The 25078-nt window shown below is 43.7% G+C and overlaps 2 protein-coding genes across 2 annotated transcripts; both read left to right on the forward strand.

The window, feature by feature from the left end:
- Nucleotides 1-2867: 2867 nt before the first annotated feature.
- On the forward strand, nucleotides 2868-9301 carry LOC311020440 (uncharacterized protein; the record flags this gene model as incomplete). The annotated part of the gene is made up of 7 exons (XM_084020463.1): nucleotides 2868-2995; nucleotides 3435-3477; nucleotides 7287-7435; nucleotides 7736-7867; nucleotides 8415-8615; nucleotides 8907-9005; nucleotides 9087-9301. Exons 1-7 carry the CDS (start codon nucleotides 2935-2937, stop codon nucleotides 9299-9301), a joined length of 900 nt encoding a protein of 299 aa, XP_083876589.1. The 5' UTR covers nucleotides 2868-2934.
- A 3059-nt stretch (nucleotides 9302-12360) lies between these two features.
- LOC311019772 (uncharacterized protein) lies at nucleotides 12361-23372 on the forward strand. The gene is made up of 11 exons (XM_084019345.1): nucleotides 12361-12489; nucleotides 12571-12747; nucleotides 13364-13377; nucleotides 13858-13880; nucleotides 14298-14395; nucleotides 17592-17677; nucleotides 18375-18454; nucleotides 19137-19284; nucleotides 21283-21445; nucleotides 21548-21601; nucleotides 21698-23372. Exons 2-11 carry the CDS (start codon nucleotides 12714-12716, stop codon nucleotides 21952-21954), a joined length of 957 nt encoding a protein of 318 aa, XP_083875471.1. The 5' UTR covers nucleotides 12361-12489; nucleotides 12571-12713; the 3' UTR covers nucleotides 21955-23372.
- The last annotated feature ends 1706 nt before the right edge of the window (nucleotides 23373-25078 follow it).

Below are 25078 nucleotides of genomic sequence, written 5' to 3' on the forward strand. Positions count from 1 at the left end.
GTCTGTCATTCCTGTCCTCCTCTCCTCCATCCCTGTCCCGTCTGTCATTCCTGTCCTCCTCTCCTCCGTCCCTGTCCTGTCTGTCATTCCTGTCCTCCTCTCCTCTCCTTCGTCCCTGTCCTGTCTGTCATTCCTGTCCTCCTCTCCTCTCCTTCGTCCCTGTCCTGTCTGTCATTCCTGTCCTCCTCTCCTCCATCCCTGTCCTCTGTCATTCCTGCTCTCCTCTCCTCCGTCTTTGTTCTCTCTTCCATTCCTGTTCTCCTCTCCTCCATCCCTGTTCTGTCTGTCATTCCTGTTCTCCTCTCCTCCATCCCTGTTCTGTCTGTCATTCCTGTTCTCCTCTCCTCTGTCCTTGTTCTCTCTTCCATTCCTGTTCTCCTCTCCTCTGTCCTTGTTCTCTCTTCCATTCCTGTTCTCCTCTCCTCTGTCCTTGTTCTCTCTTCCATTCCTGTTCTCATCTTGTCCATCCCTGTCCTCCTCCATGTTCTTACATCTTTTAACAAATCGGTCTAAGGTATTCTTCTCTTTTTTGGCATTTTCTTTTGTCTGTGTGGGAGGAAAGGGAAAAAAAAAAGATATTCATATGTTATTCATCATTACATCACAATGTACTTTAAGATTATTTTGTGTCAATCAAATTCAATTGACAAAGTTAAAAAAAACCTGGCTATAGAAAAATATTAACACTTTTGTTTTTGCTCCCATTTTTCATGATCTGAACTCAAATATCTAAAACATTTTCTATATACACAAAAGACTTTCTCTCAAATATTGTTCTCAAATCTCTCTAAATCTGTGTTGGTGACCCCCCCACTCCGAACGGACAGACGGACGCAATCAGAAAGGAAACGGAGGCTCGCGTCGCGCCCGTGTGGGCTCGAGCCGGGTTCAGCCGCGCTGGAGCGCAGCGGGCAGAGAAAAAGTGTATTTCGTTTACTCTGAAGTGGAGAGCAAGTGGGACAGATCCACGCGTTTCACCCGGTTCAGCACCATGTACAGCTGCGGGGGCGGGGGGGTCGAAACAGCGGTGTTTCGGAATGGAGAGCTGTCCCCCTCCACGTCCTAACTTCACCGCGGTCGGCTGTAGCGGTTAATATAATTTGTGATATTTCTATTCGATTTTCATTTTTTTTTTGTTAAATGAATATTTTTATGAAAAAATCCCAGGAAATATTTACCGAGGTATTTACCTCGGGTACCTCATAGCTACGGCCATGCACACAGGACGACCAAGCAAAGACAGAACAGAAACACACAGACTAAATACAAAGGGCTTGGTTCATATATATTCCTTTCGTTTGACCAAATATTATCGGGTGGAAAACATTTCCAAATCAAATCCGACTCCCACTATTTGAAAGTTCAAAACCAAACTGTTCAAATTAATAAATTATTCTGTAGGCCTCAATCTAAAACGTGAATGCCCGTAGTTCAGTCTTCTCGTCTCTGCATCACTTCATTTAAAATTACAAAACCAGTCTGGGAAAAGAAAAAAAGGCTAAATGAATTGTTGCAACACATTGATCACGTCTCGTGATTCATGGTTCATGTTGCATTTCCCAGAAGCGCAGATGTGTCGAGGAGACGAGGGCGATCCTGGCCGGATAGTTTGTTCCGAAGCAGCCGAGATGTGACATAAAAAGTAGAAAAGTATCATTATCATCGGCTTTTATCGATAGTATGTTATTATAGTATTTCTCAATAAGAATAAAGTGTTTATTCCCATGGCGCACTGAGCCGCCCGGATATGAAAGCGAATGTAAAACGGCGTCCACGCGCTCGAGATCCGTTTAAACACTGAATGTCAACACGGAGACATAAACGCGTCTGCGTGTTTCCTAAACGAGCGCAAATGGTGCGTTTGTTGTTATTGTTGTTGATGCGTTTGAAACTGATTTAAGCTGATTGTAAAGTGGCTCACTCTGAAATGAACAGCTACATTTTGCCACATTTAGCTCCAAACAACGTTTGAAAATGTGGTGAGCATTTTTTAAAGTCACTTACAGCAATATTAACTTTTGGGTGTAAAAAATCAATTTAATATAAATATAAATGTTAAATATATACCTCGCTGCCTCGGGAGATAGTATGGAAGTAGCAGAGGAAACGAAAGCCGTCTCGGTCTATTTATTTTGAACGCCTCAGCTCCTTCAGGCTGCTGATGTCAACGCGCGGCCAACGGGTCAGGTGTAATCTGGGAAGTGGATACTGTAGGAGGAAAATATAGAGTCAAATATGCATCATATTATGAGCGTTTAATTCGACTTATTTTTTTAAGATAAACAGAACATGCGCGGTTTTGTTTCATGCATCTGGTATGAGTTTTTCTTTTCTCGTGTAAGCTAAAAACCGAGGACACCATTCTTTCTGAATATCTACTGACTGCAAACGATGGGATAGTATTACTGTGTGGGATTTATACTGGTTTATTTATTGTTTTAAGACGTTTTGTTAACTACATCTCACCGAGTAGCCTAAGGCTTTTCAATGATTTCATTACACGTGAGTCACACATGCTTGGTCCTTGTGTACCCCATATGCTTAGAAGGGCTCTATCATCCAGAGCCGGAAACAGCGTCAGGAGTGATGGTTGCAGTTAAATAAGGACGACTTCAACAACCGTGTTTCTGCTTTGTTGTTTAGTCACACTTCCAGCTTCGGATCTGACTCCTTTATCAGACTAGCTGGCCAATGACTAATGATGGAAAACTGTGGCATTTAGTTTAGTTAGCCTACCTTGTCAAAATACGTCCTGGAGGGAAATCCAACAAGAAGCAAGAACCTCCCTTTTTCATTTCCATTTCATCATGTGATTCCACAGGTTTTCAAATTGCATGGCGTATTTTAGGTGGGAGGAGGGGCTCAGCTGGTGCTATTTATGCCTGGGTCTATCTTTTTGCATCTCATTTACCGACTCATCCGGCAGCAGTCAAAATGATCCTGGCGGACTCTTACATGATCCTACTGCTAATTTGCAGCTTCCCCGCTATTTTCGGTAAGTAGCTGCCCTGCTGATTGGGTTCTCCCTTAATTGACGCAGCTCGTTAATTGTTCTGTGTGTGTGTGTGTGTGTGTGTGTGTGTGTGTGTGTGTGTGTGTGTGTGTGTGTGTTAAATTTAGGCGATCAGCATAAAGTCTTTGAAACGCGGCCGACCAGACGTGTGACGCGTCATGTGTTTGCCTTGCATCATATCATCTAATGTTTATTGGAATCATTCCAGCTTAAACATCAGTAGCCTAATAACCTATACGACATTCACAGCATTTGTAGAGCGGCAAATAACCATTAGCTACTATAGTGGAATAAAGTCTGGGCGCAGAATGAAGGCGCTCTCTCTCCGTGTGTCGTTATCCGAGCTTCTCTCGCATCGTTCTCAGACGACGGTCGCAATAATAGATCATTTTGTAACAATAACTTTTGTGTTTGTGGACAGAGTCTGTCACGGGAGCTGCAACCTTTAAAAGTGGCTGCTACAGGTGAGTCATCCCCCTGTGTGTGTGTGTGTGTGTGTGTGTGTGTGTGTCTGATTGCTGAATTCTGGGCCCTGAACACAGGCCGCCTCTGAAGGCGCCTGCCCTCAGTCGCCCTGTCTGGTCTTTGAGCGCCATTTTTGTCAGATCTTTTTCATTCTGATTTGGTCTCATTGATCATTGTGGTAGCCAAGAGCTACGGAAGCCCTAAACGGCCATGCATACATATATTTTATTTCCTCCGTTTTCTCGTGATAACGAGATAACGAGATAATTTGACTCCGTTTTCCCGTGATAACGAGATAATTTTTCACCCGTTTTCCAGTGATAACGAGATCATTTTGAAGTTCGGTAAAGTTGGAAAGATATTCACAGAGTCGAACTTCCGGGATCAATAAATCAGAAGTGAAACGTTTTTCAAACACAAATGATGCCTCTGTCTCACCGTAATATCAAAGACTACGAGCTACAAGCACCAAAACCCTAGGCTGGACACCCTCAGGCTTACTTTCGCTGTTACATTGCCAGAATCTTTGGCTCCAATCAGAAACGGCCATTCTCTCCTGGCACGCTCTGATTGGTTGTAGGACTATCCAATTGCGTACGGAGTCATTTGAACGATGCCCATTGATCCCGCCTCTTGAGCAGTAGAAACAAAGCGCAGCTTCCCCAGACTAATGTTCAATCTTAAAAGATTGACCTTAGTATGGTGAAAACCAGACTACCAAAACCCCGATTTTTTACATAAATAAGCCGTCCTGCGAGCTGAACGGAGAACATTGATCTCCATGCGCAACCGGCAGCCGGGCGAGTGCACAGGCACCGTCTGCAAATTGCAAGACAATAAATAACTCCACTGTTATACAGTAGGCCTACAGAGCAATGGCGTAGCCCCAAAAATTGCCGTCAGACGATGCGTTGCGACACCGTCACCTGGCAAGTGGCAACCTGCCAAGTTTGCTGACGCGCATGTGGCCTCTACAGTGGGCAGGTGTGCACCCATCAGGAGTGATTCTGATTTGCAGTCGTTGTGGATTATGATCCTTGACAGACAGCTGTTCGAATTGAACAACCGTTTTCAGAGTGACTCTTATGGAATAATGAAGGCTGCTACCTCCCTGCTGCCTGCATCAGGCGCGTTTTGCCAGCTGGACGCATTGCGCGGGCCGAGCAGGCATTATGGACTTGGTTTGGAGGCCTCTGAATTGACTGTGTTTGCGCAACTCATCAAACGGAAAGTGAACGGGGGACATCAGTTCCCGTCCATTATTGAAGTGTTGGACTCATGTGACAAAGATGTTTTTCCCAACATGAACTGTTTACTGCGTATTCTGATAACACTGCCTGTTACAAGTTGCTCTGTGGAGCGCCTGTTTTCAGTTGTAAACCGGATTAAATCCACCAGCAGAGCTACAATGCTCACATAGAGACTGAATAGCATCTCGCTGCTCATGTTTGAAAAAGAGCTCGCGGAGAAACTGGACTCTGATGAAATAATAAATGCGTTCAAGGCCAAGCCACGCCGTCTTGCCCTTTAAATTGAGAGCTGCGCAGTGCGCACAGGTAAGCAGCAATATCGTTGTGTCCTTTACTCCTGATAAGCCCAATAGTTGTGTTCAGATGGTTAAATAGCTTTGTTGATCATGCGTAATGTGGATACGTTATGGCTCTATGAGAGAGTACGCGCATGAGTGTGTCATATTTCTATGTTCATCTCATTGGGCACTGTGTGTGTGTGTGTATGTTTTTGCGGTGTTTTATTTTTGAGAACACAAAGTGTGCTTTTTCTATTACCTTGTTATTGATTTATTTGAGAGCATGTCACATGTGTGAATGTTTAGACCTGATGTGAACTACTGTTGACTATTACTGATAGAAGCACACAACGTGTGGGTATTTTTTGTGTTATGAATGTTGTATTCGAGAGAGATACATTCTTTTGAATGTTTGTGGTGGTGTAACACTGTTGAAAATAAATTTGGCACACCCAGTATTTGCTGGTGCACACCCAATGTCTTTTTTCTGGCTACGCCAGTGCTACAGAGACTCCAAAATCACTACACACATCAAGGGTCTCTTTATGGTCAGTTCGAATCTGTGAATATCTTTCCAACTTTACCGAATTTGAAATCTCGCCTATCACGTTTCATTTGTTATCTCGTTATCACGAGAAAACAGAGGAAAATGATCTCGTTATCACGAGAAAACGGAGTAAAGTTATCTCGTTATCACGAGAAAACGGATGAAATACAATGTATGTTTGCATGGGCGTTTAGGGCTTCCGTAAAGAGCAGCTCCATCATTGCACTTTTATTGCAGAAGCGTGACAACAGCATTATAAAAGCTACTACAAGGAACGAAATGGCAAAATTAAACTTGGTGGCACCAATTACAAGTATTAAGAAAATCTTCTCACAGATGGTCTCAATGTGTGTTGCATAGAATACTTTTAACTAAGTTGTACTGATCACCAGCAACATATACTTCTGCCCTGTAATCCCTATATTTATTTGATTTAAATCCAGGAATTACACATGTCCTACCTTTAGCATTTTATTGAATGAAAAGGAGACTTCATGACTACATCACATGTGACTACATCACAAGTCTCAGTGTCATCAGTGGAGCCATATCGTTTTTTCAAATTTTATTTAGATAAAAAAAATGCATGTAAATATATAGTCAAATGATTTTTGTGGGATGAATTACACATACGATGTTTGTCAATTTAAAAGATACATTTTCACATCAAGAAAGCTAAAGTATAAATGAAAGTATAATGTTGAAGTAGAAGACTTCATTGAGTAAGAGACTTCTCTGAAGCTATGACGCTTGTTTGTGTCGTACCGCGGTGATGAACTCACACTAAAGGCGGTTCTGGCTCATTCTTTCATTCCACAGATGTTAAAAAGCGTCACTGGATATAACACCATCCAGATAAGACAATGTTCACCTGGACCGTTGTTGTCATAGCGCTTTTCTACTCTTTTTCTCTCAAGGCGCTTTAAACTCTACATATGAGATACTTTATGAACCGCTCACACACATTCATACACTGATGGTACTGATAGCTTCTGGGGGGATTTGGGGTTCAGTCTGGCACCTTTGAACCATTTAAACCAATGACTCACTTTACCTCTGAGCCACAGCCATTAGCTAGTAGGTAAGTTGCCTTACATATTTTGTCTGAAAGAAGGTCACAGAACGGGCGTCGCTTGGACTCTTCTATTCTTGTTTAGGCTATTTGCAAAAACATGGTGAGGAGTTGTTTCCCGTTATTTCTTTCTTCAGTTTCCTTTTTTTGGAATCATCAGGTTCAGGACGGCTCCCCTAGGACGAATACCACGAATACCGCTCTATTGGAGCGACTGCAGCTGCAGATGATTAAATTATAGAAAGTCTTTCAGCCTGTTTATTCACCCATCACTATTGGTTGGTAATGTTTGGCCCCTGCACTTTGGACCCCGTGTCCCAAAAGCTGAACCCTTTAATTGTCATGAAATGTTGTATATTGATGATTCGCAGAGATCCTTCATATCTTTTCTCTGGTGTATCATCAGGTGAGAATGAGACAAAATAAAGATGACTATGTAATATTTAATATGTGCACGTGCACAGCAAGGGTGGAAATGTGTGAATCTACCGATATGGTTACCTGTTCTAGTTAAGCGTATTCTCACAAAAGACCATTAGAGGTCAGTATTACAAAGGATAAGGGTGAAATGTGCAAAGACATGGAAGAAGGCTATGCATATGTAACATAACATTTCCTTATTTACAGTGATGTCTGTGCAATATTAATGACTGTCTTGCAGAAAAAGCTGTATGGGAAAAGAGTATGACATCCGCGAGGCCGTGTGCTGTGAGAATCATCTCTATGACGGGGCAGGGCTGTCGTGTTGTGGAGGGCAGGCTTACAACAAGGAAGAAGCCACTTGTTGTAAAGAAGAACGCGGCAGATCAGGTGATGACGTACATCTGTGAGAAACCAGCGGCAACTTGTTTTAACTAAGGGATCTTCCTCAGTCAGCATCACAAGGTCAATGCTGACTTGAACTCATGGACTCATTTCCACCAATTTTGTGGTTTTTATGATTTTTGACGCATCAGCTAAATGATCACTTGAGGACTTTACTTCTACACATAAATATCACAGCAGCTTCACCACTGCTAACATCGTTACTCATGAAACCAGCGCACTTCTGGCTGATCTAAACGGCCTCTAGCAAACAAGCATTGTGGTGTCTGTGTCTGGTTTTCACAGCGGTCACCAATGGTCTCAGTGAGAAGGTGTCCAATTGCTGCGGTCTGAAGGCCTACTACAAACTCAATGAAATCTGCTGTCAGTTGACCGTCAGTGCCAAGTCTGCGCCAAAGGCTGAATGTTGTGGTGAAAGTGAGTAGAACTTGTGGGTTTTAAGCATCATATGAACAGTATACATTTCCAAATACAATTTCTTAAGGTTTCATTATTGTAATAAGTACCACTCCCACTAAAAGTACTTCTTCTGTACATCTATATCTTTAGTAAGCAACAGTATAACCAGACCGCTATAGTGAAGGTGTACGAACTCTAGCTAGAGAGCTAAGAACCTCACCACCAATATACAAATACGCCGTGTGGGGTGTTAGGAACTTATGGAGAACCCAGACAGAGAGAGTCGTGAGGTGGGAGGCAAATAAACATGGAGGAAATATAAAAAAAAAATCAAAGACAGGACAATCAAACACACAATCCTCACGTATACATGATTTTCTGAAACAAAATTAAAGTATGAGACCACAGAAATTCATGATTCTGCTAATGTTACAAATGATTCACGTCAGTCATACACAGGTGCACATGTGATTCATATTTTGTTCTGCTCTGTTGTATTATGTCCAAACACTTGGCTGAGATGAAAGTGATACCCTTTAAAGGATCACCCTGATCTTTTCCATAGGGGCTTTTGATGTGGACAAGCAGATGTGTTGCGGACCATCTAATAACCGCAGTGTCCTGACAAGAAGTTCAAGTGACCACCTGTGCTGCGGACATGGCCAGTTCAACCACAAGACGGAGTGCTGCTGTTCGACGGGAGATGATCTTAAGAGAATGCCCCTCACTTCCAGCTGCTGTGTGGAGGAATCTGCTGCGTCTGAATGTACGTCCCTTACCTGCATGACACAGCAAATCTTTCAAATCACATGATGCAGTTACAAACCTCTACAGGCGTGAAGTAAAATGAGGGTCCAGTCCGAAGAGGGTGACGGAAACAGGAGGGTAGGAAGTGGGGAAGGGGCCATTGGACCCCCACTTTACTGGTGTGTGGTGTGATCCCGTCAGCAAGATCGTCTCCTGTTTCTAACTTAATTGAATATGGTGGTTATACATTTCCTTCATGCTAATTCATGTGTGTGGTGGCTGCATGGTGACTGGATCTTCGTCTTCACAGCTCTGTGTGGAACAACGGCCTACAACACGTCCCACCAACTGTGCTGTCAATCGACTGTTGCAGCCAAACCTACACCGGACACCCAATGCTGTGGCAAACGTGAGTGGAGCTGAATCCAAACAGCATCTTGGTGAAAAAACGGGTTCCTATCATCTGTGACGTGGCCGATCTTTTCCACAGAGACGTTTAACAAAGACAAACAGTTGTGCTGCGGTCCGACCGATGACAAGAGGATCCTGGAGCCAGAATCCATCCACCACCTGTGCTGCGGACATGGCCAGTTCAACAACAAGACTGAGTGCTGCTGTGATGATCTTAAGAGAATGCCCCTCAGTTCCAGCTGCTGTGAGGACTCAGGTGTGTCTGAACGTCGTCCCTTATCTGCCGGACACTAGTTTAATCCATAGAAGTCTGTTTTGGATTCTCGGCTTCGTGCTTATTATTGAACATTTTGAGTATTCCCACTGAAATAGAAAACACTAACTTTAAATGATTACACCTGTTGAAGATTGGAGACCATACTAGAAAATAAGGCCCTGTCATTTATACAAAAAGTCTTGGAATCCTTGCAGTTAATTCTCATGAGCGCTTCGATCTCCATTCTGGTTAGGTACAGTATTTATAATACTAATTAAAATCATTGCAACACAATACATATGAATCTCTTACAGCTCAAAACCATCGTTCTTTTTTTTCTCCGTCAAATTTAGAAAAAACATTTTCTCACCCTTTACAACAAAGCCTGTGAAAGATGTGAACTAACTGAGACTGATTGCACTGAATATTTTTTTTTGTTAGTTTTTGTAGCCAGTTGTTTTTTTCTCACCCACTTTACTGGTGTGTGGTGTGATCCCGTTAGCAAGATCATCTCCAGTTTCTAATTTAATTGGAAATGGTGTTTATACAATACTGCGTACCCTGGTATGTATGCCAATGTGGTATTTGCATGTATAATGTACAACGCATTGCCAAATGCTGCACGGTGGTGTAGTGGGTAGCACTGTCACCTCACAGCGAGAGGGTCCTGGGTTCGATTCCCGGGTCGGGTTCCGGTTCCTTCTGTGTGGAGTTTGCATGTTCTCCCCGTGTTAGCGTGGGTTCTCTCCGGGTTCTCCGGCTTCCTCCCACAGTCCAAAGACATGCGGGATGGGGATAGGTTCATTGAGTAGCTGTGAATGTGAGTGTGAATGGTTGTCTGTCTCTACATGTCAGCCCTGTGATAGACCGGTTACCTGTCTGTCTCTACATGTCAGCCCTGTGATAGACTGGTTCAGTGGCGCCGCCAGGATTAAATTTCAATGTAGGCCTACGCACAGAAACGGCAAATACAACAACAAATGGAAAAATACTTTTTTAAGACAAAATCTAATGTTTTCAGTATCAGTGAAATCAGTAGCGTATATCATGGTGATAGGCCCCGGTGCAAATCTTTTTTTTGTGCCCTCCATCCCCACCCTAAACACAAGCGCACGCTTGTGAGCACTCCACGCACACACACACACACACGCTTGGACACACACGCACAGTACGGTATGATAACTCTCCCGGCCCGGGGAGAGAGACATGCATCGGCTCGGCCCACAGTGATCAGCAGCAGAGAGGTGACGAGACTAGAGCCGAGCTGTATTGTGTAGTGGAGAGGGGCCAACACACGCCTTGCGCAATTGCGCACACACGCACGATCGTCCTCTCAAATGCGGCTGCGTCTCTCCAGGTCACTGTGTGAGAGAAAGAAAAGCTCTGACTTGCTTGGGCAGACGTTGTTTGGTGTCACCCGCTGATTTGCATAATTTAAATATCTAGCCCGCTGAAAAAAAAAATTGCTTCAATTTTTTTTTTTCACCTTCAAAAAAAGTACGCACAGTGCGTACAGGATTCCACTGGACTGGTTACCTGTCTGTCTCTACATGTCAGCCCTGTGATAGACTGGTTACCTGTCTGTCTCTACATGTCAGCCCTGTGATAGACTGGTTACCTGTCTGTCTCTACATGTCAGCCCTGTGATAGACTGGTTACCTGTCTGTCTCTACATGTCAGCCCTGTGATAGACTGGTTACCTGTCTGTCTCTACATGTCAGCCCTGTGATAGACTGGTTACCTGTCTGTCTCTACATGTCAGCCCTGTGATAGACTGGTTACCTGTCTGTCTCTACATGTCAGCCCTGTGATAGACTGGTTACCTGTCTGTCTCTACATGTCGGTCCTGTGATAGACTGGTTACCTGTCTGTCTCTACATGTCGGCCCTGTGATGGACTGGTTACCTGTCTGTCTCTACATGTCGGTCCTGTGATAGACTGGTTACCTGTCTGTCTCTACATGTCGGCCCTGTGATGGACTGGTTACCTGTCTGTCTCTACATGTCTCCCTGTGATGGACTGGTTACCTGTCTGTCTCTACATGTCTCCCTGTGATGGACTGGTTACCTGTCTGTCTCTACATGTCAGCCCTGTGATGGACTGGTTACCTGTCTGTCTCTACATGTCTCCCTGTGATGGACTGGTTACCTGTCTGTCTCTACATGTCTCCCTGTGATGGACTGGTTACCTGTCTGTCTCTACATGTCTCCCTGTGATGGACTGGTTACCTGTCTGTCTCTACATGTCAGCCCTGTGATGGACTGGTTACCTGTCTGTCTCTACATGTCTCCCTGTGATGGACTGGTTACCTGTCTGTCTCTACATGTCTCCCTGTGATGGACTGGTTACCTGTCTGTCTCTACATGTCAGCCCTGTGATGGACTGGTTACCTGTCTGTCTCTACATGTCTCCCTGTGATGGACTGGTTACCTGTCTGTCTCTACATGTCAGCCCTGTGATGGACTGGTTACCTGTCTGTCTCTACATGTCGGTCCTGTGATAGACTGGTTACCTGTCTGTCTCTACATGTCGGCCCTGTGATGGACTGGTTACCTGTCTGTCTCTACATGTCTCCCTGTGATGGACTGGTTACCTGTCTGTCTCTACATGTCGGTCCTGTGATAGACTGGTTACCTGTCTGTCTCTACATGTCGGCCCTGTGATGGACTGGTTACCTGTCTGTCTCTACATGTCAGCCCTGTGATGGACTGGTTACCTGTCTGTCTCTACATGTCTCCCTGTGATGGACTGGTTACCTGTCTGTCTCTACACGTCAGCCCTGTGATAGACTGGTTACCTGTCTGTCTCTACATGTCAGCCCTGTGATAGACTGGTTACCTGTCTGTCTCTTCATGTCCATGTACCCTGCCTTCGCCCAATGACAGCTGGGATCGGCTCCAGCCCCCCCCCCCCCCCCCCCGCAACCCTGAATACAGGATAAGCGGTAGACGATGGATGGACATTGTCAAATAGGTGTATTTAATGCTGTTTTTGATGGACAACAAATGACTTTCTCTCATGATCTGCAATTTTCCTCCCAAGCATGAAAATAGCACTGTGCATGGGGGCCTTCATGCTAATTCATGTGTGTGGTGGCTGCATGGTGACTGGATCTTCGTCTTCACAGCTCTGTGTGGAACAACGGCCTACAACACGTCCCACCAACTGTGCTGTCAATCGACTGTTGCAGCCAAACCTACACCGGACACCCAATGCTGTGGCAAACGTGAGTGGAGCTGAATCCAAACAGCATCTTGGTGAAAAAACGGGTTCCTATCATCTGTGACGTGGCCGATCTTTTCCACAGAGACGTTTAACAAAGACAAACAGTTGTGCTGCGGTCCGACCGATGACAAGAGGATCCTGGAGCCAGAATCCATCCACCACCTGTGCTGCGGACATGGCCAGTTCAACAACAAGACTGAGTGCTGCTGTGATGATCTTAAGAGAATGCCCCTCAGTTCCAGCTGCTGTGAGGACTCAGGTGTGTCTGAACGTCGTCCCTTATCTGCCGGACACTAGTTTAATCCGTAGAAATCCTCTTTTGCTGCACCTGTAATCTGATAACATTTTGAGATTAATCCAGTTGCTCCATATTGGTTCAGGACTGTTCTTTCCAAAGAGGGGAGGATTGTGAGGGAGGATTTAGGAGTCATTTGTCTTTGTTATGAAGCTTCTTATCTGAAGATACTTGAAAAAGTGTTTAGGCTCAATGCCAAACCTTTGCTTGATCTCAGTAAAATTTAAAAGAGTATAATTCTCATACATATCTGAAATTTTACTAATCCCTTTGTCTGCCTACAATCTTCTTTTATTCCGTAAATTAAGAAAAACGTTTTCTCACCCTATAAATCAAAGCCTGTGAAAGACCTTTCATGATTATTTTTTTAGCCAGGAGCCAACAAGCAGTTTACAGCAAATGTCTCAACATGTGGGATGAGTCACCTTTGTTTGATCTAGATGGGAGGAGAAGATTCCCCTATTGACATTCCTGATAATGATGCTGTAATGTTTTTTTTATATACACCCATAATAATGATGATGTAATGACACATTGTGATTTTATATACACCATTAATTGATGTGCTTTATCTCCACAGATACGCAACAGCAGGTAAGAAACAAGCTGCTGCCTTCGGCTCTGATTTATTTCTCTGATATGAGACCACGTAACCATAACAATCACCCCATCACTCCACCAAACTGCCAACTGCAGGCAGAAAATAGCAAGTTTGATAAAAACTTGGTGCATTACATCTCTCCTTGTTTTCTACAAGGCTAATGTGTGTTTGTGCACTGTCCCTGTTTAAATACAAATACACACATACAAGTATCTACTATCTGCAATATATGGATATAAGAACAGAAGTATCTGACATTATACTGCTATCCACTACTGTAGCACCTCTGTGAGGCTGTTTGATTTTCGTTGAGAGTGTGTGTCAATGATTCATAAAAGCTTTGACAGATGTTGTTGAACAGGTGAGTCTTGAGCCTTTTTTTTTGGAAGACAGGGACAGTGACATAGTGGGTTGTACCATGAGAGACTTATACCTTTTGTGATTTACTTTATTTGTATTTTTATTTTTTTCAGAAACCCGCACCTCAAACCGGCATGTAAGTCAACCAATGTTTTTTTTAACTATTGGCCCAATATATTTTGTTAACTTAACCTGGTACCAATGAGCAACCAGCTCAGGTTTTACCCTTAAACAGCCAAGAATGTTGAATATAATGTGTTTATTGTACAAAACGATGGGCATGAGACATTCAAAACTGCACAGGATATATATAGTATTCATAATCACACACAAATAATGACAGTTTGCAACCAATAACCCAATAAAATAAAAAACACAAGCAAAACACATGTGGCGGCTGGACCCATTGAGAACAACTAATAAAAGAATATGCGCAAAATTGCTTTCAAGTATAAAAATGTGGGAATTACAATAAGTGTGTCCAAACGTGCTTCGTGTTGTGTGATAGGGTTTGTGTGAACTGTTCTTTGTGCTCATCTTTGCACACCCACAGCACAGACACAAATCTCTGTGGATCTTGGTGCAACAGTCGGAGTTACTCTCGCGGCTGTGGGAGAAAACATCGGAAGTCTCCGTGGTGCTGTGCCCCAGGTATGAAAGAGGGTGAAGTAGTTTTGCATGTTTGGGTGTTGTGTTGGAGTACACGCTACACAGAGGAAGAGTGCGCCTGTGATATTGTAACATGCGTGAGGGGGGAGGTGGGATGTGGCGTGTGCACGAACTGTGAGTTGGATGATACGGGCGCGGTGGATTTTTGCACAACAAACAACAGGCTCTACGTGCACATGGAGGCGCGTTTTTTTTTTCTTCTCTAAAACCGGATGACTATGTTGTTCTATCGGAGCCTACAGTGGCGTCGGGGAAGCGGGCTGCAGTGCGAGGGGCCCTAGTGGTAGGAGCCCAACACTGCACCCAGTGCCCCTTGCCATTTTATTTGTTTATGGAATTTTTTTTGCTAGGACAGACGCGCAAAGCGCAATAAAAGGCACTTCTTTGAGCTTTGCGAGGACAAGCGGTTCCAAGACGGGGACTGACTGTGTTCCTTAGTTAGCCGTTTACGCACGTATGTGTATACACAGACCACCCCGGTTCGAATCCCAGCCGGGATTACCTGTATGTGATATTCTGCGATATTTGCTTTATAACTGTACGTATTTTAGAAAAATCTCCGTCTGTCATTGCCTACTGGGAGAGAGAGATGTCGCTTATGCTAGCGGTAGCATGCGCCAATGTTTACGTGGATGTATCGCTATGGCTCCCCTATGTGGCTCAGGTGAAGTTGCTGGGTCCCGTATGGTTCGGACAGATCCTTTTAGAGGGTCAGGCAAATAACATAAGATCAGATATAATAATCATCACATGGCACTTCATCAGCACAAAAGATCAGATATGCGGGTGCGCCGCTTGCAGGCGTGCACACTCGCAGTTACGTCACCGTACAGGCCAACGCTGGAGAATGTTAGATATGGCCAAGATTAGGGTTCATAAAATAAGAGGGAGGTGGGAGGCTGCGAGGGGAGAACGATACGAGCTCGGAGGAGCACAGAGGGGAGGGGTGTGTATGTTGGGGGGGGGGGATGCTTTTTTCAAACCTTTCAAATCGTAGACTAGAGTTGTAATAGATATATTTCCCCATAAAAGCATCAAAACTTACTTCACTTTGTTTAGTCCAGAAGCTCAAATGTGTGCCTTCAATAGTCTTTGTGCTTCGGACTCAAAAGTGTGGTCCAGTCTTCTAGTGATCTTCTGTACATGTGATGGAGGCAATGCACAGTGCCAGTAGGGGGCGTGGTCTCAATAGCCATGCACTAACCAGTGTGCTCTGTGCATGTGGTTGAGGAATGGCATGGATATTCAAGTGTATGTGAATGGCATCTGTTTGTTTTAGTCAAGATTATGCTACAAAATAATATTCCATCCATCCATCCATTTTCTACCGCTTATCCTGTATTCAGGGTCGCGGGGGGGCTGGAGCCGATCCCAGCTGTCATTGGGCGAAGGCAGGGTACACCCTGGACAGGACGCCAGTCTATCGCAGGGCCAAAATAATATTCCTCAGCTTTATTTAAGTCCCCTTTGAAGAGCCAACCATCAATTTGAAAAATTCCCAGTTTATTCCCATTTATTCCTGTTTATTCCCATAAATTCCCATAAATTCCCATAAATTCCCATGGAAAGTTTCCACTTTTGAAAATTCCCGGAATTTTGCAACCCTAGCCAAGATCAAAGGCCGGAGAAGAGGGGAACCACACTCACGTTTTCAATGACGCACACAGGTTACGTTTGCCAGCCAGGAGAAAGGAGACATGTTGTGCTCTCGGGCAAGCGATCCGAGGCAAACGGTGGCATTCCTACGCCGTGCACAGGTAGAGTTTGCCGGCCAGGAGAAAGGAGACGTGTCGTGCTCTCGGGCAAGCAATCAGGATGCGAACGGTGGCCTACGGCGACAGGTTAATTATATGGAAGTCTTAATCAGCTGATCGTCATCAGCTGTGCGTTTTGTGAGCTGTGGCGTGGTCACGTGAGTGCGTTCTGGGCGGGGAGAGCTGGAGCAGCACGATGACAAGCCGGTTGTTTGGGAAGCGAGTTTTTTGTACACACACATACAAGCTAACACAGACCGTAGCCGCACATTATTAAAAATGAAACGCAAGAGACCAGACCCTGACCGTTGTGCACGGCGCTCTGTCTGACACGCCCCCCAGGTTCCGTCCGACCGGAGGCAGCAGTGAAGACGCACCAGAGCTGGGGCTGCACTCTCCGTGCACGCTGTCGGTCAGTACGCGCTGTCGGTCAGCGCTCTCGCGCTGTCGGTCCGTGCGCGCTGTTGGTCCGTGCGCGCTGTTGGTCCGCGCTCTCCGGCCTGTGCTGTCGGTCTACGCTCTCCATGTGCGCTGTCGGCCCGTTGCTCTCTCCCTTCGCGCTCTCTCCAGTCAGCGCTGTATGTTTGCTCTTCGTCCTCACTGTCTGCTCTCCGCGCTGTGTTGCGAAACTCCCCCCTTTCAGATATCTCCTAACATCGTGAAGAGTATTTCGGCCTATGCAAATGACTCCTTTCGTTACGTAACAAAAGGAGCTGAATCTGAACAACAACAGCTGGCAGGCTCAGGGAGGACCAGTTTATAGGTGTAGAGACCAGAGAAAACAGACATGAACAACTAGTGACACAAATGAATATGGACACTAATTAGACAGCACTGCTATGACATTTATTCCGATAATGATATTCATTATTTCATATACAGCAAACGTAAATGTTGCCGACTGTGACTTTAAGGAATGTTTTTATATTTGACTGGACCAAGCCTTTCCCTTCATCCAGCTGTGTCTTGAGAAATGTCAAGACATTAAAGAATGCCCAGTCAGGGATAATGACACTAATTTTCCATTTGCTAGATTGACTTTGAAGTCGTTATTAGTATAATGTGGGGATGGAGGAAGGGAAGAAAAACACCCACTTGTTCAGACCGGACAACATGTTTTGATTTTGAAACCATAGGGATAGTTTCAGTGCACGAAAGAGTATTGAAGTAACACAGGGACTGAGGAGAGGCATGGGGACACTCCCCCTGGCTGTTCATCTCACACATGTGCGATCCACCCCTATCTGCCAGCTTTCTGCTGCTTCAGTTCAATGTTACGCTCTATGCAAAGAAACAAAAAAAAAGTATGATGATAGAAGACCACACACACTCTTGGCAGGCCCTGGTTTGTGTGTATTAATGAGGTATGAAGTGCAGTTGATGTAATCACCCCAACAGACGTGTGTGCCCCCTCCACCTTTTAGGTCGATGTGCTGATGCCCCCACTGTGAACAACCCACATGTCTGCTGTGACGGCTGTGTGGCTGAGAAGGAGCCTTGGATAGATCAAGTAATGTACTCATGACACTTAACTGTTTCTGATCGGCCGTATTAATCCTGTCAAGTTCCACAAACGTTCTCCGTTTAGTTTAGTTTAGCTGAGTCACTCATACCACACTGGTCTGGACTGAACGTTGGAGGGACATCACAGCAAACACAAGGAATGGGGAACTCAGAAAAAATCCCAAGGAATAAGAGAGGGGTCGCACCAAAGACAATAGCCCTTTTGTTAATCAGTAAAAACTCTGGTTAGAGGACAACCAGCAAATATCTCTAATGTACTATATGCAAAGAATCATTCATCAGTTTTAGAAATGACAGCAGTGTATCCCAGTTAATACTGTTAACAGACCCTGCTGTTTTGATGCAGCTTCGTTGCCAGGGTGCAGAGCTCCACCCATCTCCTTACATACAGCGAGAGGGTTTGTTTTGTGTCCATTGAATAAAACACCCTGCTTTCATGCAAAAGGATGATATTATAATGTCTGTGTTTTGGGTCCGTGTTTTTGTCCCCACGTGTGCATTGCATGTTCTTCATTTTTCCTCTGATTCTTCAAGTGCTGCTGAGAGACATCATACGGCTTGACACGACGCAGAGTTGTCTGTTTTTTTTAATAAAAACCCACAAAGACAGAGACGATGGAGAGGCGTGCTCAGAGATCAGCATTACTTATAAGTTAGCTAAATGGACTTTGGGTCTTTCTCAGTTTCCTGGCCGACCTGGACAACACTTCTGCGGGACAGCAGTCTATGATCCTCACACTCAGATCTGCTGCAGTGGTCACAGGTGATTATGACTTCCTTTTTTAAAATCAGCTTGGTGTGTCTGGAGTGGAGAGAGTATGTGTTGTGTGTGTGCGGGTTTTTTCACAGCTGAGGAATGTGGGAATCAGTTAATATTGGTGTTTCTTGGAATGGGCGAGGATGCAGACAAACTGAATAGTGGTTGGAAACATTCTTTCATACTGTCTAGACAGGGAGACAGCGAGACAGCTGTATCGACCCTGTTGGGAACCTCTTGAAATTATTGTTCAGCTACCGAGCCAAGGAATGTCTGTCTGTCTGGGTTTCCTGCCACTTCGATGCTATCAGCTCTGTCTGCGTATGTGCGTATGTTCATTTTTGTCACATGTTGTATTGTCTGTGTGAATGTGAGAGCTTGTTTCTCTGTGATTATTCGACCACCATATCCGGGGTGTACCTTGTCATCGGCTCCAGTAATCTGATGAAAAAGTTGCAGTAATGAGTTTTAGTGTGCTGATATTTGGACTAAGATCAGCCTGATAATATTTAAAAGCTTTTTCAGTCATGTGTCTCCTGCTGGTCTGACAGTACATATATTCTTCCATTTCAAATACAGCTATCCACTGACCATTCAACTGCTTGAGTTTTAATCATGTAAAACGTATAACTTCTTAATCTCGCTCATCTTATTAGATATTAAGTACGAGCTCTGTTTCTCCACACAGACATCACAAAAAAGAAAACAGTCACTGCTGTGGCATAAAAGCCTACAGCGTTAAAGACACAGGGATGAAGTGCTGCGGAGGGACACTGCACAGTGTGATGGGGGGACATGAGGCGCAGTGCTGTGGATCCGTTCTGCTAACCCCGCAGGTAGGGTTGACTATTACAGTTACACTTCTTATTATTCAGAATATATCCTTGACCTTAGATGTACCTAAGAGGGAAATATTGTAATGAAATTCCTCTGTTTTGGGATGTGGGGCTAAACACCTTTGTCAAAGGTAAAAAGAAATTTGCCTTCCATGATCCCTTTGAGAGAGAAGGGACCCGATATATATTTGCCGGCAGAGAGAGGCAGACCTGCACAGATGATAATAATAATAATAATAACTTTATTTGTATAGCACCTTTAAAAACAGCAGTTAACAAAGTACTTTGACATGTCAAAAATCACAGTACACACACAAATACAGTAAAAGCAAAACAACAACAAATGTACAGAGGAAATTATTATAAGCTTGTAAATTAATGTGAGGTGCTTGCAAAGAAAGAAAAATAATGGGATAAAGGGACAAGAAGATAAAACGATAAAAAGATAAAAAGACGGCATCACAGGAAGGCAAGTCTATAAAAATGAGTTTTAAGAAGCGATTTAAAAGATGACACTGATTCAGCAAGCCTTATCTCCGCGGGCAGGTCGTTCCAAAGCCGAGGCGCTCTGACGGAGAAGGCACGGTCGCCTCTGGTTTTGAGCCTCAGCCTTGGAACAGTTAAGAGAGACCCGCCCACGGATCTAAGGCTGCGAACAGGCTCGTATGGGGTCAGCATGTCTGAGATGTATTCTGGGGCTAGACCTTGACAAGCCTTAAAAGTGATCAGTAAAATCTTAAAATCAATTCTAAAACGTACTGGGAGCCAGTGGAGTGAGGCTAAAATCGGAGTGATGTGATGCCGTCTGTTAAAACCAGTGAGAAGCCTGGCTGCTGAGTTTTGAACCAGCTGGAGGCGGGAGAGTGATTTGTTGTTGATGCCAGTTAGGAGGGAGTTACAGTAATCTAAACGGGAGAATATGAGGGCGTGGACTACTTTTTCTAAATCAGACTGTGATAGAATATTTTTGATTTTGGAGATGGTTCTGATGTGGAGGAAGCAGGACTGAACAACTTTGTTGATGTGAGGGATGAAGGTGAAGTCTGAGTAGAAGAAGATACCTAGGTTTCTGGCAGTGGGCTTGATGTTACTGGTTAACGGACCAAGGCTAATGGGACTGGAGATGGAGTTTGGCGGGTTAAACAGTATTATTTCTGATTTGGAGTTGTTGAGTTGGAGAAAGTTATGGGCCATCCAGCGGTTCACATCTTTTAGACAGTCTAAAACAGCAGCCAGGCTTCTTGGATCGTTGGGTCTCAGCGGGAGGTATATCTGTGTGTCGTCAAAATAGCAATGGAAGGAAACATTGTGCCGCTGGATAATTTGGCCAAGTGGGAGCATATAAATAGAAAATAAAATTGGACCTAAAATAGAACCTTGCGTATACCATAGGCTATTTGGGTTGTAGAGGATGAGTGGTTGCCTATGGTGACCGCACAAGTTCTGTTAAAAAGGTAAGAACAAAACCAACCAAGTGCAGTGTCCCTGATACAAACCCAGGATTTAAGACGGTAAATTAAAAAGTTGTGATCTATGTTATCAAAAGCGGCACTTAAGTCTAAAAGGTTTAAAATAGTGCTCTCTCCTCTGTCTGTAGTTAAAAGCAGGTCGTTGGTTACTTTGAGGAGGGCGGTTTCAGTGCTGTGTAAAACTTTAAAACCAGATTGAAATTTCTCAAATAAATTATGTTGTGCCATAAAAGATAAAAGCTGGGAGGAAACTACTTTTTCTAAAACTTTAGATAAAAAAGGAAGTTTAGAAATTGGTCTAAAATTATTAAAATCAGTGGGGTCTAGGTTGGCTTTCTTTAAAAGGGGGTGATCACACCATTTCCAGCTTTATATGTGAATTTAGGGAGGCTCATGCGTGAAATAATGATGAGACTCGTAACCGAGTGTTATCTTTTCACTGTGTCTATGTCACTGACGAATCCAGAAATGTCAATAAGACGGCAAACAAGCATATTTTCTGCTGACCATTAATGTGCTTTATGATCAGACTGTTTGCTGCTCGAGTTCGGACATGGAGGTCCTCTACTCTGCCAAGCCAGGATTCAAATGCTGTGGTCACCTCCACTTCAACGCCTCTATGTGGTCCTGCTGCGCAGGGAGGCTGAGTCCAGGGCGCCATCCAAGGCAGCATCAGCGCGAGACGATTAGAGGTCAGTTGGGCCTCGCAGAAAAGTATTTGATCTTATTCATGTTGTCACTTCATTTACACCCGTTTCTGTTAAAAAAATGTATGCGTAATGTTCCATTTTCAGAATCCGCACTTCAGTCATTGAACAACCTGAACGAAGCAGATCTTTGTAAAGAAAGTAAGATATCAGTTTATCATTTTAAGGGGAAGTTGGGAACAAATGCTGTTCATGGATGTTTGTGAATTTGTCATTTTGGTTTTTGTCCCTGTGTAGTGTACGTCGGGACTGTGGAAAGTGTGTCCCTGCACAGTGTGGTGCTACACAGTGTGCTGAAAATCAATGTAAGGACTGGCATGGTGGCACCTCTGGCCTCGCCTCACATCCTGCAGACGCCTCATCACTGCAGCTCCCCTGAACTCACTCCTGGGGAAATCTACTTCTTTGATAACGTTAATGTCTTCACTGACTTCAACCATGACTCAGTTCATGATTCACTCCATGCCATTATTTCCAAGTGCTATCGCGATTAATCTGTTCCTGTGCTCCGTTGCACATCACTTATTAAGCTTCAGGCCCTGCTGAATAAGTCCCGTCCTCATAACAGAGTTTAGGTCCATGCTGTCAGTCAGACATCAAGTAAGCCAACACACCGAATGGCAAAGTAGCGGAGCATTAATTATTAAAACAGTTTTTTGCTGGGTTTCAAAGTGTAATCATTACTAAAGGCAGTCATTTTATTTTTTTCTTTAACCTTTATTTAGCCAGGATATTTTGAAACTCTTTTACTTTGGGGGTTCTAGCCAAGATGGCAGTGTAAAAGTTCCCCAACATAAAAACATAGCAAAGCAAAGAAAGAAGAAAAAACAATGAATCAAATCAATCAGTCAAAGACGAGTACGGTGGTGAAGGATCCTTCATGTTGTTTTTAAAATCTTGCTTACTTATACAATCTAATTGAAAATGTCTCTGTAGCTAACACCAGTACGAGGGTCCAAACATTTTAATGCACTTTCACTCAAAAAAGGAGCTGTTTATTGAAACCATGCACCTAATTAGTCCAATTACACACAGACCAATTAGCTGTGTTATTTCTATGACGCACCTAATTGGTCCACATGAGTAGAGGTTGCAGCTACTGTTGTTTTTGGCTTTGATAGAGTACATTGTGTAATATGGCCTTATAAAGAAACATGTCCAGTACTCACTACTGTAACATTGCCCAACACATTCATCTTTACCCTGTGATATAAACTACTAAGATTCAGGTTTTATATAGAAGCTGTGTTCTCTGTAGAAAAAAAGTAGTTTTTTTTCATGTCGAACTGGTAGCATGCAATAATAAATATATATGTTCATTTTCACAGCTAAATATGAAGCTAAACAGTTATCAGCTCAGGTGTTTTGGAATATTACACTCACCTATTGTTTTTGTACTTTGTTTTGTTGTTTATGCTTGCACTAAACTAGTACACGTGTTATACTGTTTATTACATGTAAATGACAGGGTTTTCCTTGTCATTATTTATAAAGCTAGTAATTGATAAGCATTTCTATCAGGGAGGTAAATATGCTAAAAGTAATCTAAGTCACCCAAAAAGTAAACTGTGATGTATTGGATTAATTAGATTAGATTCAGCTTTAATGCAGAGATCAAGTACAGAGACAACGAAATGCAATTAGCGTCGAACCAGAAGTGCAAAAAGCAGAAAGGCTTAGAGCAGAATAAATATGAATATGCAATATGAAGGGGGCGGGACTATTTCTTGTCTGCTCAGTTCCATTTAGGCTACTGTTTCTTTCCGTACTGCTCATTCCTGTACTGTATGTGTGTCTACTATGTAATGACATTAATTCAGCTAGATAAACCTTTTTATTACCATATTACATACATAAACTCATAATATTGCATATTTAAGTGTGTTTGATGATTTTAATATGTTGGAGCTACTACGAGTGCTTTCATTTTATACATTTTATCTAATTAAAAAAAGTACTTTTGACACCAAACCTTTGTCATTCTTCCATGCACCAGAAGCCTCAGAGTTTCCCTCCTCATCACCTGACAGCCCCATTCATCCAATCACCTGTTCCCACTTCCCCTTGCTCTGCTGCTCTGCCTGGCATTCCCCCACCTACCTCCTCACCTGCTTCTCAATCCCTCGTCAGCCACTCTCCACATTGACACCCTTCCAATCCATTTTGGACCCTTCACCAGTTTGTTTTAACTTGCAGTGTTGTTTTCTGTCCGCCTGTTACCTGCCTGCCAGACCTCCTGCCATTTGGACTCTCGATGCTTGTAAACTAAACTGCTCAAAAAAATGAAGGGAACAATAAAACAACATAATGTAACTGCAAGTAAATCATATTTCTGAGATATCCGTCTGTCCAATTAGGAAGCAGCACTGATTGGGAATCAATTTCACCTGCTGTTGTGCAAATGGAACAGACCACAGGTGGAAATGAGGGACAATTAGCAAGACATCCCTATAAAGCAGGTGTGTCAAACTGATCCAGTAAAGGGCCGCTGTGGCTGCAGGTTTTCATTCCAACCAAGCAAGAACACACCTGACTCGACTTATTCACCTACCTGATTGGCCTTCACACCTTGATTGGTTGGATCAGGTGTGTTCGGTTTGACACACATGCTATAAAGGAATGGTTCTGCAGCTGGTGATCACATTTCTCTGTTCTCTGCCTTTCTGGCAGATTTTTTTCCTTTTTGAATTTTGCCAGTGTTTGCACCACTAGAGGTAGCATGAAGCGGTTTCTCCAACCTACAGAAGTTGCCCAGTTAGTGCAACTCATCCAGGATGGCACATCAATGCACACTGTGGTACACTCTTAGAAATAAAAGTGCTAAGAACCATATAAGGTTCTTCGGCTTGTCCTCATAGGAGAACCCTTTTTGGCTCCAGGTAGAACCTTTTATAAAGGTTCCACCTGGAACCCTTTTAGAGGGTTCTACCGAGAACCCCACATAAAGGGTTATACCTAGAACTGTGTGTGTAAGGTTCCATCCAGAACCCTCCATGAGAGGTTCTACAAAGAACTCATATTGGGGGTTCCACCAAGAACCCTTTCATATTTCAAGGGTTTCATCTAGAACCCACACAGGGAGTTCCACTAAGAACCCTTTCGTATTTCAAGGGTTTCATCTAGAACCCACACAAGGAGTTCCACTAAGAACCCTTTCATATTTCAAGGGTTTCATCTAGAACCCAAAAAGGAGTTCCACCAAGAACCCTTTCATGTTTCAAGGATTTCATCTAGAACCCACACAAGGAGTTCCACTAAGAACCCTTTCATATTTCAAGGGTTTCATCTAGAACCCACACAGGGAGTTCAACTAAGAACCCTTTCATATTTCAAGGGTTTCAACTCGACCTCACACAGGGGGTTCTAAAAACATCCCTTTTTAAAGGTTTTCACAAATAACCGTCTTGTCTTCTGAGGGTTCTATGAAGAACCATATTGTATTCTACAGATCAGTTTAGTTCATATTATATTGTGGTCATTTATCATGTTGACATTGAACAAACATTCAAAATATTTTAATGAGAAAAACATTTATTTAAAGATAGTCCAACAGAACAGGCTGTGTCAGTCCCTGGGGAGAACAGGTCAAAAGTCAGCATAGGTCCGGTGGGATCAGCA

The sequence above is a fragment of the Eutrigla gurnardus genome (assembly GCF_963514095.1).
Source record: "Eutrigla gurnardus genome assembly, chromosome: 10".
Classification (NCBI taxonomy): Eukaryota; Metazoa; Chordata; class Actinopteri; order Perciformes; family Triglidae; genus Eutrigla; species Eutrigla gurnardus.

Bases quoted from the DNA above. Each gene is read 5' to 3' on its own strand.
- LOC311019772 (XM_084019345.1), top strand. From the start codon at position 12,714: ATGCCCCTCAGTTCCAGCTGCTGTGAGGACTCAG. The intron at 18,455-19,136 runs GTGATTATGACT...TTCTCCACACAG, and splicing joins ATCTGCTGCAGTGGTCACAG to ACATCACAAAAAAGAAAACA. The intron at 21,602-21,697 runs GTAAGATATCAG...GTCCCTGTGTAG, and splicing joins AGCAGATCTTTGTAAAGAAA to TGTACGTCGGGACTGTGGAA.